Consider the following 15815-nt stretch of genomic DNA (forward strand, 5'->3'; position numbering starts at 1 on the left):
ACCGAAACGAGAAAACGGGATGTTACATACTATCTCTGCAATTTTCTGTTGATTAAAGAAAGTAGATCAATTTAAGTATAAACCACAAAATGAAATGGCATATATGACCCAACATCTTTATCTGTGTGAGAATCTCTAACAAAACTGGAATAGTATTCAATCGCCCCTGGTACCTAATCACAATTCAAAACGTAATGCATTTTAGTGAATATGTCACGTAATGAGCTTGATGCAGTTTCTATTAGTTCCAACTTCACATTGATACTCTGCAACACAAAAACCAATTATTTGTTGTAAAATAATAAGTATAAAATAAATAAAATGCTTATATTAGAACCAAAACTTCTAGCCTTCAACCAAACTCCAGACATGCCTCTGAAAGAGCTGTGTTTCTTTTGATTTCGACTTCCTTTTCTTCTAGCCCAGCAAGCTGTTTTGTGTCTTTTGGATGAGCTTCTTTTGACATGGGGCTTATATAAAATTAAAGAATAAAAACAATCAACAAAGTAACATTAATAATACACATAAATAAACGTATATACTGAAAATATACATTTCACTATTGACATTTTGGACCATAAGTTGAGCTGCCTCATAAGAATGCAAAACTGCTTCCTAAATACCTTGCAAAAAAATTGAAAGTTAGGTAATGTACAATGAAGATTGTGGATGAAAAAAGAGAGCATGTTATGTGATGTTGAGCCTTAACAGCACCCAAAATGTGCACAAGCCAATTTCAGTGATGGTATGCCAACACTTAGGCTGACGCAAATGGGCGCCTTTATAAACTGCCTCTTTCTAACAAATACTCAAAATTAAAGCCAGCCATTCAAATCGAAGCACGATTCATAATATGATTCAAATTATAATCTTTGTTGCTACCTTGATAATATGCAACAAGAGGGAAAACTGATAATCAATTAAATTAATATAGAAATATTATATAGACGTACCTCGTTTCTTGTGGGGTTAGTTGGAGCTCCGATTTGTGCAGGCAATAACACCCCGTGTAGTGCATTCTCCTTTTGTTAGGGTTTCCAAGGAAAACAACCCTCATTCTCGATCCCGGTGACAGCGGCAATGGCTGCAGCTGAGCTTGTTGTAGGATTCGGCTTGCTCCTCCTGCTTTGTTATAGAGATCGATGATGGGGGGGGGGGGGGGGGGATGCGAGCATTAGGGATCTGGTGACATTTGATGAGAGATATTTGTAGATCTGGTCAATTCAAAGTTTGAACCTGATTGTGAGGATATGAGATTTGGGCGGGATGCTTGAAACTTTTGTTGGTTTAGTTTTTATGCACTAAATGCTTGTATAATATGCATAAAGGAATTGTACATTTTAATTTTAAGAGTTTTTTGGTAAAATTACCAATTTGCTCATCCTATATATATATATATATATATATATGGTAAAGATCCTAAAAGAACTCTTTGAAAATTGAGAACTTTGAGAACAATTTTGAACCACTAAAAAACACCTTTAAAAAATCACAAAACAAAAAATAACAAAGATTTTAAAAAAGTAAAAAAGCCAAAATTCTTATATTTCATTCCGGTTTCATTAAAAAATAAAATAAAAAAAACGTCGTAAAATACACATATGTATAATTTTATTTAATTATTAGTTACGTAATATAAACCTACGTACGGTATCATTTATCTTAAATTATACACATGTGTATAAAAAATCATGTAAATGTACACATATGTATATATTATACATATGTGTATATAATTTGCTAAACCGAGTTTTTTTTTGTTAATGAAACCGGGATGTTAAAATAAGAATTTTGGGTTTTTTACATTTTTCATTTTTGTGTTTTTTTTATTTTATGATTTTTTTTTTGGGTTTTTTGTGGTCCAAAATTGTTCTCATAGTTCTCAATTTCAAAAAAAGTTCTCTCATGATCCTGATCCTATATATATATATATATATATATATATATATATATATATATATATATATATATATATATATATATGGTCGAAATACTGTACAATAATGTCTTAACATACGATAGGTACGTTAGACGCTTAAAGGAAAAAACAAAAGCAAAAATACTAAAACGCTCAGCCAAAAGCCTAAAATGCTCAGCCAAAAACTAAAACGCTCAAAAACGATTTTCGTGAATAAAAGTAAAAATTTGATCGATTAACGATCCAAAACTGTTTATTTCGGTAAGCCAATGTTTAATTGGATATATATTGTCGATTTCGAGATCCTGTGATGTGATTTCATGGATCGATATCATTAAATATAAATATTTTTGTATTCTTAAGTTAAACAATTATTGTATCACATCTTCTCTTTCTCTCTCTTTATATATATATATATATTGTAACATCCCAAATTTTCGCTCGGTTAATATAATAATATTTGATGTCATGAGTCGGGCTAGTGTTGGGTTAAATGGATATGGGTTATGGACTTGGGTTATGAGGGAAGGAAGGAAAGACCATGGGCTTAAGCCCATGATCCATGATATTAAACCATAATCACCCATTAATCCTTTCATTTCCATTCTATTCCATAAACCACCCAAAACACACACTTAGCTCTCTCTCATCCTACTTCCTCTCTCTAGCCGATATAGAAGAAGAATCGATTTCCGACCCGAGGTAATGTTAGTATGATGTTGTATGAACTCAAACCAGTTAGATTTAGTCACAAAACGACGAGCCGACACCGTTAAACCGTTAAAGTCACAAGATCCGGGTGGAATCGGGTATAAACCTAACCTAACATGAACTTAGGGGTCACCCTAGCTCAGATCTGGATCGAACGGGACGAAAAACGGTGAAAACGGTGGAAGACGAGTCAGATATCGTTTTTTCCGGTGAAGCTGCGGTTTTCAGGCGGCGGCGCCAGAAAGGCAGTGAGTACGAGGAAGGTTATGTCAGAGAATGTTTCTGACATTCTCTGACCTAACCCTAATTTGTCAACGGGGGGTTGATGAATTAGAGGTAGTTCGTTAACGGGGAGGATAACGAACTTGGGTTAATTCGTTTGATGATTCGTTAAAGGAAGCTTAACGAACTAGACTTAGTTCGTGTCCAAGTTCGTTAAGAAATAGATAACGAATTAGAAGGTCCAATTCGTTACATGGACTGCTGATTAGTTAAGGTCCAGTTCGTTAAGGACCAGTTCGTTATAATAGTCAGTTCGTTCCTCGTCCAGTTCGTTATGATAAGATAACGAATCAGGCTATGTTCTGATTAACGAATTAGGTTTGAAGGAATGACAGATAGGTCCCTGTACCTAGACAAGAATGGTTTAATTACATAATAGCCCTTGGATTTTGATAATTTATAAAAGATACCTTTAAAGGTTAACGAGTAACGATTAACTAACCGGTAAAGATGCAATGAAGTAAACCCGGGTTAGACACTTAAGAACAATTAAGTAAATAATGAGAATGGTTAGAGCGGTATTTGATAATGCATTTATAAATAGTTAGTCGCGCACAGCTCAAGAAAGAATAACCGTTAACGGAAGAAGTAACCGAGTTCAGGTGAGTTTCTAGCCCCACTTTCTTGTTATGTTTTCGGGGATGTGTGCATACTCGATGTGATAGTTAATATACTTACCTTAAGTGGTAAAGTGAATGTCTTGTAAGATTTATGTATGATGATTGTTTGACGATGCAAGAACGATCTTCGGATATTGCATGTACCGTCAAGCGATAGTTAAAGGTATGATTGATGTGTATATATGATATTTGAATGATGTATGATGTTATGATGATAGTACATGATCGATCTTCGGATATTGCATGTATTGCCAGGTGATAGTAAAAGATATGACTATATATATATATGATATATGAATGATTGACTGTCGTACGTGAACGATCTTCGGATATTGCGCGTACTGTCAGTTTATAAATAAAGGTATAAGTGTCATATGTAATGTATGGATGATGTATGAACGTTACGAATGAACACTTGTCGGGGCGTGAACGATATTCGGATATTGCACGTACCGACAAGGGGTATGACTGTTGAACGAAGGATATGAAGAACGCCCGGAGTGTTCTTATGCTACAATGTACTTATTGTACATGTATACAGGTACATGAATGGTATGTAAGTTCTACGTCCGACATAATAAGTTAGGACGACAAATCCCTCTAACTTCCGTTGGATATAGACTTGGCATGTGATGGCGTAGTTAAGGACTGCGGGCCTTATACGTGTTATAGATGATAGATGAGAACGTAGTTAAGAATGTGGGCCTTATACGTACTTCGGATAGGATCCAGCATAAGAAAGGACTGCTGAACTTATACATGTTGTAATTGTATTGTGGTAGCACAGGGGAGGACCGCGGACCTCATACGTGCTATGAACTAGGTTGCAACATAGGGAGGACCGCGGACCTTGTACGTGTTGTTATTGTAGGATGGTATAGGTAAGGACTGCGAACCTTTTACGTGTTCACGACCTTGAGTATAGCTATAGACGGCGGACTATGAACATACTCTCGGTAGGCTGAGGTAGGTAATAGTATGTATGCATGAATGTATGTTGGAAAGGTAACTGGTTAGGTATGGATATGTATCTTCGGATATGTATGTTGTAACACCCTTGGCAAACACAACATCGTCCCACTCTTAGGCTATCCCACATCGGCCGTGGACAAGAGAGATCACTGGTTCATAAGTAATGTCCTGCCTCTTCAATCACCAACGCGTTTTGGGCAACCAAAAACAAATCCGTGAGCTCTTCATGGGCAGAGCGGACAATATTGGTGGTGCGAGGAGCTCACGGATTTGTTTTTGGTTGCCCAAAACGCGTTGGTGATTGAAGAGGCAGGATATTACTTATAAACCAGTGATCTCTCTTGTCCACGGCCGATGTGGGATAGCCTAAGAGTGGGACGATGTTGTGTTTTCCAAGGGTGTTACAGACAACCCCCCTTTGGACTCATCGTCCTCGATGAGGCGTGTCCCAACATCCCGAACGACACAAGAGTGGCTTTGATACCAACTGTAACATCCGGCCCCTCGCACCACCAATATTGTCCGCTCTGCTCACGAAGAGCTCACAGATTTGTTTTTGGTTGCCCAAAACGCGTTGGTGATTGAAGAGGCAGGATATTACTTATGAACCAGTGATCTCTCTTGTCCACGGCCGATGTGGGATAGCCTACGAGTGGGACGATGTTGTATTTGCCAAGGGTGTTACATATGTATGTATGATATGTGTATGTATTGTATTTCGCCTGATTAACTAGAACTCACTCTGCGTAGCTGACTTTTAGTATGCACACAGGTGAATACATTTAAGGAGCTAGCATGAGGAGGGGAGGGCACATGGCGTGAATTTAACGGCTGGCATCTGAAGATGGAAGAGATGATGTTTATAAATATGATATTTTATTTTATGGTTTTAAAGAAAAGATTAATGTTTTGTATCGAACGATTAAAGTTAACGTTTCCGCGAAAGTTTTAAATAAACTCATATTTAAAAGAATTGTGTTTACGAGTAAATCCAACGTTGAAGTGAGGTACCGGGAACAGAGCCTTACATATATATATATATATATAGGAAGAGGATCATGAGAGAACTCCATTTTATGGAGAGAACTAGAGAACTAATAATGAAGTATTTTTAATTTAACTAAAAAAATATTTTTATTTTTTTTTTCTTTCATCTTTCTTATATGTTGTTATTCTTCACCACAAAAAAATATAAAAATAAAAAAAAAATAAAAAAAATTAAAAAATTAACGTTGTAATGCATATATGCAATACATCGACTTTTTTATAATGCATATGTGCAATAGTGTGCATTTTGATATTTGAAATAGTGTTGAGTAGCATATATATATAGTTGTTTGTATTGTATATTTGCAATAGTGTTATATTATATACAAAAAAATCGATATAGTGCATATGTGTATTAGTGTTGTATTACATATATGCAATAATGTGTTTTGCATACAATTATTAGTGTCGTATTTACATATATTCAATAGTGTGTATTAGATAATGTATTTGTGTTGAATTATATGCAATAAAACACTATTTTATATATACAATACATATTAATGCACATACGAATCACATCGACGGTTTTTTTTAAGAACAATATCATCTTATTAGAAGGAGGAAAGAAAAAAAAATCATAAAATAATTTTTTAGAAATAATTAAAAAGAATTCTTTATTAGTTCTCTAGTTCTCTTTAAGAGGAGTTCTCTCTAGATCACATCTATATATATATATATATATATATATATATATATATATATATATATATTGAGTAATAATTATGTTATTATGTTTTGTGGCACTGGCAGTAGCAAATGATAAAAGAAAACCAAGAATCCATTATGTATAGAAAAGTTGTGCACATGACCATTTATGAAACAAAAAGTTGAAGAAGCATAACATGCTTAAAGGTTGAATGACAGTAAAGCTCACCTCGTGCATCAAGCCACCAAGGCTTTTGGCTTTATGTGATAACTACTCATTAGTCGTTCTTGTTCGAAAGGCTCTCTGAATTGGAAATCAAAACGATCGTTGAACTTTGTTATGTAGTTTAAAAATTAGTTTACGTTTCTTTCACTTATGTTCAATCATGCAAATTAAGTGTAATTTACATGTTTGTATTGGTTTGTTTTGACCCAATTTGTTTTGACCCGACCAAATTTTGTAACGTTTTCATTTTCTAATTTTCTTTTTAGGTGGGGGAGGCAACGAGTAATACATGTAGGTGGATTTTGAAGCATTAGGAGAAGAATGGTCGAGTTATGTGGCACAATTTATTTTCTAATACTGACGTATTATATTGAATATTAACCAATATATTTGTTAACCTGAGAATATTTGTAATATTTTGACATGGGATGTTTAATTAAGAAATTAAATGAATAGTTTTTCTCTAGAAATCATGTCATTAATATAAAAATTAGTAATTATGAAAAAATATATATATATACATACTAGTTTGATCCTCCTGTGTTACAGAGGTTTATTCAAGTTTTTGTTTTAATCATTTTGCTATTTTATAATGATTTATTTTATTTTTTAACGTAGTTTAGTTTTAATTTAATACATATATATTAGTTTGCTATTATATTTTTTAGCGTTAGAGTTTTTTCAATTGAGATGTGTAGGTTTTTTAAATTTTTAACGAACAAACATTAACGAACACGGGCATGTTAATTTTTTTAAATGAGCAAATATGAACACAAATATTTGTCTAATGAAAAAGTGGATGTTAATGTAGTTGACAATGGTGGGTAGTATCGGAAGTTAACCGGCGATGAAGATGATAGACCAACAACAGAGAACGTGTAAAGAAGATAAATTAAATTAGGATTTAATGATAATGTTTACCAATAAATGAGATCTTATAACCCATTTGAGGGCTATTAGGGTTTGGTAAGACCCATAACCCGTGTAAATTATTGTTATTACACAAATAAATGAGATGTTATAACCCATTTAGGAGTTATCCGGGTTTGGTGAGACCCATGACCCGCAAAAATTATTGTTTGATTATGAAAGAGTTTCATAAATATATGAGATGTTATAACTCATTTAAAGACTATCCGGGTTTGGTAAGACCATACCCGTGAATTCGGGTCAAATTCATGAGAAGCCTCCATTTAGAAATCAAGCAATCTGGTGGATCTAGAGAATGAGGGGAACAACCTAAGAGCGACACATAAGATTTCATGGTAGACAATTATATAGATAGTTAGATATACATATATATTATTTATTTTTTAAATTATACGATGATACGCATAAGTGTCTGTCGTAAATTGGTGTCGTAAATGCATCTCGTAAATTGGTTTCGTAAATGCATATAACAAAAATGTGTCATAAATGCATGTCACAAATGCCTGCCATTAATGCGTGTCATTAAAAATAACATGCCAGCGCATGTCAGTTTCTGTTTATGACTGGGTTATCAACTATACGCGTTTGCGTGACATCTTTATCATTTGCTGATACGCAATATGTGTCGTTAAAAGTATTTTTCTAGTAGTGAAAGTCACCAGACTCTTTGTTTGCATATGAAACATGTATGTTTCTTAAATCCCTCTTTCATCTTATTTGAAATTTTTTTTTATCCGTTATCAGTAAAACAAAATTAAATAACAAAACACTTACATATACTATCATGAAAATTTAAATACACTAATGTATTTTGAATATCATCAATGAGAAATTATGGATTTTTTCACGCTTGATTGCAACTTTATACATGTGTGGTTCAAATGTTAAATCATATCTCTTTTCAAAATGAAGCATTTAGCCTTTTGATGAAATGAATAAACATATTGTAATATAAAAAGTGTTAACACCAAAGTAAATTACATGTATCTAAAAGTATTAACAAAATATATGAACCATTTGTCATAAAATTAAAATGATTTAGGTTTTTTCTTAATATTTTTGCAATATACAACTTAATATTTTGTATTAAAACTCATACTCTTTGTAAATAGTCATTTATAACAAAGTGAAAGCCCGGTTAACGTAATGCATCCAAAGACTTCAATTATATAAGAGAAATGTCTTGAATTTGAGTCCTACTCGTGACAAAATATATAAAGGAGGTTTCAAGTTGGCTTAGGGGGTAGAATGGAGACGTACGGGTGTGTCACAAGTCCATCAATGATCTAAATTGTTGTTAAAAAAATACTTATAACAAAGTGAAAAGTGTTTCTTTATCCTAAAGGGACCGATCCCAGGTGCACAAAACTTCTAAAAAGAGAAGCTTGATTTGCAAATAAAATTTCCCTTAACAATTTGTAACCCTTGTTTAATGGTCACACAATCTTCAACCCTTTTTAGAACCCTAGAAGAATGTGCAATAAGTTATCTCCCATTTGATATCCAAATCCAAAAACGAATATTCAAATAAAAGCACACAAACTATATTTTTTTGACAGCCTGTATAAGTCACTTGTGATTTGGTGGTGGTGGAGATTTTCTTTCTTTTTAGCTTAATTTTCATTTTCGCAAAGTGATATGCTAATTAATGAGGGCTCTATAAATCAAAACATATATTTAAGAGCGGGTCCAGCCCTTTAGAATATCAAAACACTTAAAAATGAACTTTCACATATACAAAGTATCTTATATTTTCAAGTTAGGTAATTATTATTAGACTTGTTTCGTGTTTCAATCTAATTGTTTACTCTATGGCAGTTCCTATACAAACGGTACGAAGAATAGGAAAAAATCTCAGCCTTCAGTATGATAAATGGATAGAAAAAAAAATCACATGGTGGCATAATTGTAACTAGATTTACTTGGTAAACATGAAATCAATAATGAAAAAAAGGTAGTTACGTCAATTTGATGAGTCCAGTAACAAGATCAAGGTTCTCCCAAATTTTGTACAACAAATAACTTTTTAATTTCAAAAAAGAAAAATATACAATAAACAACTAATTTTATTATCTTTAATTTAAGTACACTATTATTATAGCTCTTTTGAATTTTATATAATCGTTATCTGTTCATGTAAACTGGTACGTAATTATATATTGACATTTTGTGCCTATAAATAACAATACATGATACGTGATATATAATTACGAAAATATATATGTTATATGATTACAAATTTGTTATGTAATTATAAAACATGTGACGTGATTATATATAGGCATTTATGCTATTACTCTTGCGAAACATTTGCACGTATTATAGTTTTGCCAATAATGATATGTGTAAATGTGTTATTGTTATTAGTTGTCAATTTAATTTGCGTGAATAGTTAATGTACTATAAATGTCTGATCAATGAAAAAAGCTCTCAAGTGTTGCATAAAAATAAGTTCGGAACAATAGTCCATGTATGCGGTAATAAACACACTACAAGGAAGCGTTGCAATAGCAACGACTTGCCGCTAAGAGCATTCTTAACCTGTACCTCATTCATATCTCTATAATTACATTACAAAATACTATATATCTCTTTCCTGTTCAAATAGTATTTTTTTTATGGGTGATGTTAGAGACACCACCCAAAAAGTGAAACACCCACCCACTACGCGACGGATCGACCGTTCAGCCGCGGATTAGGGTTTTTGTCCTATTATGTCCACAATGTTTGTCGTATTATGTTTGGGCGTTATCAGCGGCGGATTAGGCGATCCGCCGCATATTGATTACACGACATCCGTAGACTATCAAATCAGTCATGCATCCTACGTGATACGCGGCTTAAGGGTCAATACGCGACGGATCAAATCAATAATTTGATTTTGTCACACCCGTCTCCCTTTCTCTACATATATCCATCTTAGATTTTTTTTTGTAAAAAATAGGCCGATCCAAGTTATAATATTTGTGTTTTGTGTTTGTTAAAATATAATGGATTTATATGATATTTTGTTTGGTGACGGGAACGACGAGTAGTCGGGCTACGCATACAACGATCAGTCGAGCAGTCGGGCTTGCCAGATTTGAATGAATTTCCCCACTAGAACCATGAGCCGGGGTATGGAAATATCGAGCAGTACGACTTACCAAATCCTGACCAGGTTATTTAGTGTGTTTATATAGTACAACAACGCGTTAGTTATTTTTTAAATATTATACGTTGTCTTGCCAAAATATTTTTTTATCAGGGTATATCATATACGGCGGTAGTCGCCCTTCGTGGCCGGAGGATAATAGGACATATCGAGCAGTACGACTTACCAAATCCTGACCAGGTTATTTAGTGTGTTTATATAGTACAACAACGCGTTAGTTATTTTTTAAATATTATACGTTGTCTTGCCAAAATATTTTTTTATCAGGGTATATCATATACGGCGGTAGTCGCCCTTCATGGCCGGAGGATAATAGGACATCGTCTAATACATATGAGGCCAGAGTCGAGGAGTCTTATGGTCAGTCTTCGCAGCAGTTACATGTAGACGGTCCGTATTACGGAACTCAGAATTCGTACCAGTTACCTTTAGGAGAGCAACCATACATGCCAAGACCAGTCACGAGCAACGTCGTTGATGGTTTCAAGAGGGTCACCGCGAAGGAGGTGATGACCATGTTGTTGATGATGATGATGATGATGATGGTGGTGGTGGTGGTGATCGTTTCATACGGGAGACGTCATTTTCTTATGTAACTAATAATGTATGACCTATTTTTTTTTTAAAAAAAATTATTATTATTCTTTTTCAACACGTTACTAAATATTACTTTATTTACATTGCTTGATATCAGTATTTTGATTCTGTTGCTGAGTTGGTGGATTGGGTTAAGAAGACAGGACGTGAGCATGGTTGTGTTATCTCAGTCCATCGTTCAAGGGAGAGAAGTGTTGAACTTGTATGCAATCGAGGTGGGGAACCAAAACTCAAGGGAACAGTGAGGCATACAAAGAGAAGTTCGTGTCGTGCTGGATTGACCACGTGCCAGGTGGTTGTTGGAAGCTAGAGGTTGTCAACGAGACGCACAACCACGAACCCGTTTTGTTTGAGGAGGGGCACCCGGCACTAAGGCAACTGACCGACAAGGAAATTGATATGGTTGAAACGTTGCATAGGCAGGGTCTGAGGCCTGCTAAAATTAAGTCAGCCCTAAAGAAAAGCTTTCCCGGTAACAAATGTATTACTAGGGATATAAACAACGTCGTGAAAGGTCTTCGTGACCAAGATAAAATTGGTGACACCCCCATGCAGGTACTTTTGTGAGAATATTATTATTTTGTAAGTGTCTTTTTAATATATATTATTTTGAATATATATTGTTTTGTTTTATCATATATAAAAAATATATATTCTGTAAGATTTAATAAGAATATTATTAATAATATCATTTTATTAAAATAATCATGTTTAATAAGAATATTTGTAATATTTATTAATTTTTTGTTAAACCCAACGTAGGTACTTGAAAATTTTCTTCAAACCCATGGGTTTACCTTTTACACATGGGAGAATCCTTCCACCAATAGGACGGAGAATGTTTTCTTTTCTCACGAGAAGTCGCATACCATGTGGCGTGCGTTCCCAGATTTGCTGCTGATTGACACGACGTACAACACCAACGTGTACAAGTGGCCGTTCATTCAGTTTGTTGGTGTGACGTCGACATCAAAGTCGTTCTGTATTGAGCACGCAGTTATCTTTAGGGAGCAAGAGTGTAACTTCACATGGGCCCTTGAACGCCTTAAAGACATGCTCGTCGACTGCAGGGAGCCGCGTGTCATCCTGACTCACAAGGACCAAGCCTTGATGAATGCCTGTGAAACAGTCTTTCCCAATGCTACCAAAAACCTTTGTAGGTGGCACATCATGCAGAACATACAGAGAAAACATAAGAGTCTTTTCCAGGATGATATCTCTAAATCATTCAATTACTGGTGGAAAGTACTGTATGAGTCGCCAACAAAATCTATGTACGACTACAACTGCGGTCAAATCGAAGCCGCGTTAGCTGGACACGGGAGACGTGGTAAGTCTTTGTCCTTTATGTAATCATGATTTTAGATTGTAGTTGTACATTGCCTAAATTGTTTTTTTTATTATTTATTTGTAGAGGCTTGGTATTATATTCGCGACAACTGGTTGGTACCATACAAAGAGAAGTTCGTGTCGTGCTGGATTGACGACCGACTAAACTTCGGGGAGCATACAACAAACAGAGTAGAGGGCCAACACGCAAACTTTAAAAGACACCTTTCGGGGCCGAACAATTCGCTACTCTATTGCGGCGTTTGCCCTTGAAGTCGTGAATTCCCAAATGGAAGAAATCAGTGCGACCCTTGAAGACTCCCGTGTTAAGGTCAAGAAGTACAATAAGTTGACTTTGTTTGAAAAGCTACATAACAGGGTGTCACTTTTTGCTATCGCTAAACTTGACGAAGAGCTGACCTTGCTTGACACATTGCTAGATACAGGGGCGGAGTGCGACCACCGGTTACAAACATCATGGGGCTTGCCGTGTGCTTGTAAGCTTAACTAACACACTATTAACAATATACGCATTCCATTAAAAGACATAGACCCCTTTTGGAGGAAGCTCGATTTCAGTCCGGCGTCTGTTGGACACGAAGAACCAAACTATGAAGCGGAACTGGAACATGTGAAAAAACAAGTTCTATGACTAAACAACCGAATGCAAAAAAAAAGTCTATTCTCAAAGATAATGTCTGTTCTTCCTGGGAAATCAAACAAGGGGGAGCCTGAGAAACGAGAAGACCCTAGGGGGCGTCCAAATCTAAACCAACAATCCAAGAAAAGAGATACCCCTAGACAGAGCTCGTACTCCCCGTCCCCGTCAACTGATCCCCACAGACACAGCTCCTACGCCCCATCCCCGTCATTTGATCCCCACAGGCACAACTCCTACGCTACCTCCCCATCATTTGATCCCCACAGGCACAACTCCTACGCTACCTCCCCGTCATTTGATCCCCACAGACACAGCTCCTACGCCCCCTCCATGTCTTTTGATCCCCACAGACACAGCTCCTACACCCCCTCTATGTCACGGCAACCAACACCCGAAGCCCCCACCCAATCGTTGTCGCGTTCACAGTCTCAGTCACATGCTCGCTTTAAGATACCTAAACCACCGAAACGCTCATCTAAAAAGCATGAGACTCCAGCCGACCTTCGTTTTCCATTACTGCGTGACCCTAAGGGCGTCCCAATCATAGAAACTTATAGGCACCTCATTCCCACCTGGGCATACCCGTTCATTTCAGGAATAAAAGATGTAAATACAGATGGTAATTGCGGTCAGAGCAATCGCTGTCGGCATAGGCATGCGTCAACAGTACTGGAAGGAGGTCAGAGCAAGGATGAGGAATGAGATGGTCACTAACAAATCCTGGTGGAGCGAAAGGTTGAACTACGAGGTAACCGGTAATTATGACACGGTTCGTGATTCGCTGGACTACTCAACGTTTGCTTTATTCCAGCAATAGAGTAGGTGGTTTAGGTTACCTGCGCACGGACACATAGTTGCTCAGACGTATGACTGTGTTTTAATCAACCTCCATCTGACCTACAGTGAGAGTTACTTCCCAATGAGAATGAGTCCGGAACCACTATCTCAGATTCCGGTAATAGTAGTTTTAAATGTTAAGGATAATCATTGGATCAACATACAATTAGAAGGGAATTTCCCCGTGCCGCTACCAGCACGTCAATGTGAACGATACGCCAATGAAGCGGCGCACGAATGGAGGTCTTTGTACAAAGATCGTATAAAAGAGTATATGCAAATAAGGGAAACTTGGCGAGTGCAAACTGAAGAGCCAGTTTATTTAGAATGATTTGTAAAATGTTTGAGATGTTTGTGTTATTAAATAAAAATAACTTGATAAAATATATAACTTTAACATAATTTAATTTTTAAAATAATATTTGTGTTTTTATAAATTTATAAAAAAATTATTTAAAAATATAAAACTTGATACTTAAAAATATAAAAATTATTTAATATATGTTATAAACAAATATATCTGATAATATGTTTATTTATAAAAATAAAACATGATAAAACTTAAAAATAATATGTTTATTTAAAAAAATAAAACATGATAAAAACTTAAAAATAATATATTTTATAAACAAATATATCTGATAATATGTTTATTTTAACAAGTTAAAAATTATAATTTTAATGCAAAAAAGTTTTAATTTCGATATTTAAAAATATAAAACATGATAAAAATTATTTAAAAATATAAGAAATGATATTTAAAATTTTTTTTTCGATAATATATTTTTTTTAAATAATTAAATATTTCATGTTAAAATATATATTTTTTTTAAAAAATATAAAAAAGTAACAGAAAATTTAAAATATTAATAAAAATCTTCAAAAAGTAGATCTAATCCGCTGCTTAAGGGTCGATCCGCGGCTTATTCTGCAGTAAATCGGATACGCGGCTTAGTGGTCGATCCGCGGCTTATCGAATTTATTTTTTGAAGATGTTAAATACCCACAGGTTCTAACCGTTCAAATCGCCAAAATCAAACTAAACGCTCAACCTTACACTCAAAACACCCCCCAGATTATACCACCAAAACCACAACCACCACCACCACCACCAGAAAATAATGACGACGGGGTCCGAAAATAGCATCTACACAGCCATAATAATTTCGTTCAGAAATAGTGGTGGCTGTGTGAATGTTATTTTGGAGTCCGTTATTATTACAAAATAAAGGCTCAGATACAACCATATGTTGGCGGAAAATAATGACAACGAAGTCCGAATATAGCTTCTATGCAGCCGTAATAATTTCGTTATGAAATAGTGGTGGCTGCATAGATGTTATGTTGGAGTCCGTTATTATTACAAAATAACAATAATATATATAAAATATATTTTAAAAATATATATAAAAATATATATTTATTAGTAATATATATATATATAATAGATTTTAAAAATATATATAAAAATATATATTTATTAGTAATATATATATAAAATAGATTTAAAAAATATATATATAAATATATATTTATTAATAATATATATATAAAATAGATTTTAAAAATATATATATATTTATAGTATCTTCTTTTGCTTTAATTATGTCAGAGAATCTATTAGAATTTGTATCTCTTATTAAAGGGTGACTAATTACACTTTTATTAGAAAATGATAATCTAGAAGAAACATTATTAGATAATAATAACGGTTTATCTTGTAAATCAAGACTTAATGGTCTTGAATCTATTTCTTCTATTTTAGGTAAGGTAGGCGTTTGTATCTGACACACATCATTAAATAAAAAAGGAAAATCTATTGTGTCTTTTATACTAAAACAATCGGAATGATGAGTATTCGATATTGCATAAGAGATAGCATA

At 34.5% G+C, this 15815-nt stretch overlaps 1 protein-coding gene across 1 annotated transcript; it reads left to right on the top strand.

Annotated features, from left to right (window-relative positions):
- The first annotated feature begins 11309 nt into the window (after positions 1-11309).
- LOC143549807 (protein FAR1-RELATED SEQUENCE 5-like) lies at positions 11310-12707 on the top strand. The gene is made up of 3 exons (XM_077040609.1): positions 11310-11660; positions 11868-12435; positions 12520-12707. The coding sequence occupies exons 1-3, from the start codon at positions 11310-11312 to the stop codon at positions 12705-12707; spliced, it is 1107 nt and encodes a 368-aa protein (XP_076896724.1).
- Positions 12708-15815: the final 3108 nt, after the last annotated feature.

Source organism: Bidens hawaiensis, unplaced genomic scaffold (assembly GCF_021521415.1).
Source record: "Bidens hawaiensis isolate Kalapana, Puna unplaced genomic scaffold, B.hawaiensis_p1.1 tig00015792_1, whole genome shotgun sequence".
In the NCBI taxonomy this organism is placed as follows: domain Eukaryota; kingdom Viridiplantae; phylum Streptophyta; class Magnoliopsida; order Asterales; family Asteraceae; genus Bidens; species Bidens hawaiensis.

Bases quoted from the DNA above. Each gene is read 5' to 3' on its own strand.
- LOC143549807 (XM_077040609.1), top strand. From the start codon at position 11,310: ATGCAATCGAGGTGGGGAACCAAAACTCAAGGGAACAGTGAGGCATAC. The intron at 11,661-11,867 runs GTACTTTTGTGA...AACCCAACGTAG, and splicing joins TTGGTGACACCCCCATGCAG to GTACTTGAAAATTTTCTTCA. The intron at 12,436-12,519 runs GTAAGTCTTTGT...ATTTATTTGTAG, and splicing joins AGCTGGACACGGGAGACGTG to AGGCTTGGTATTATATTCGC.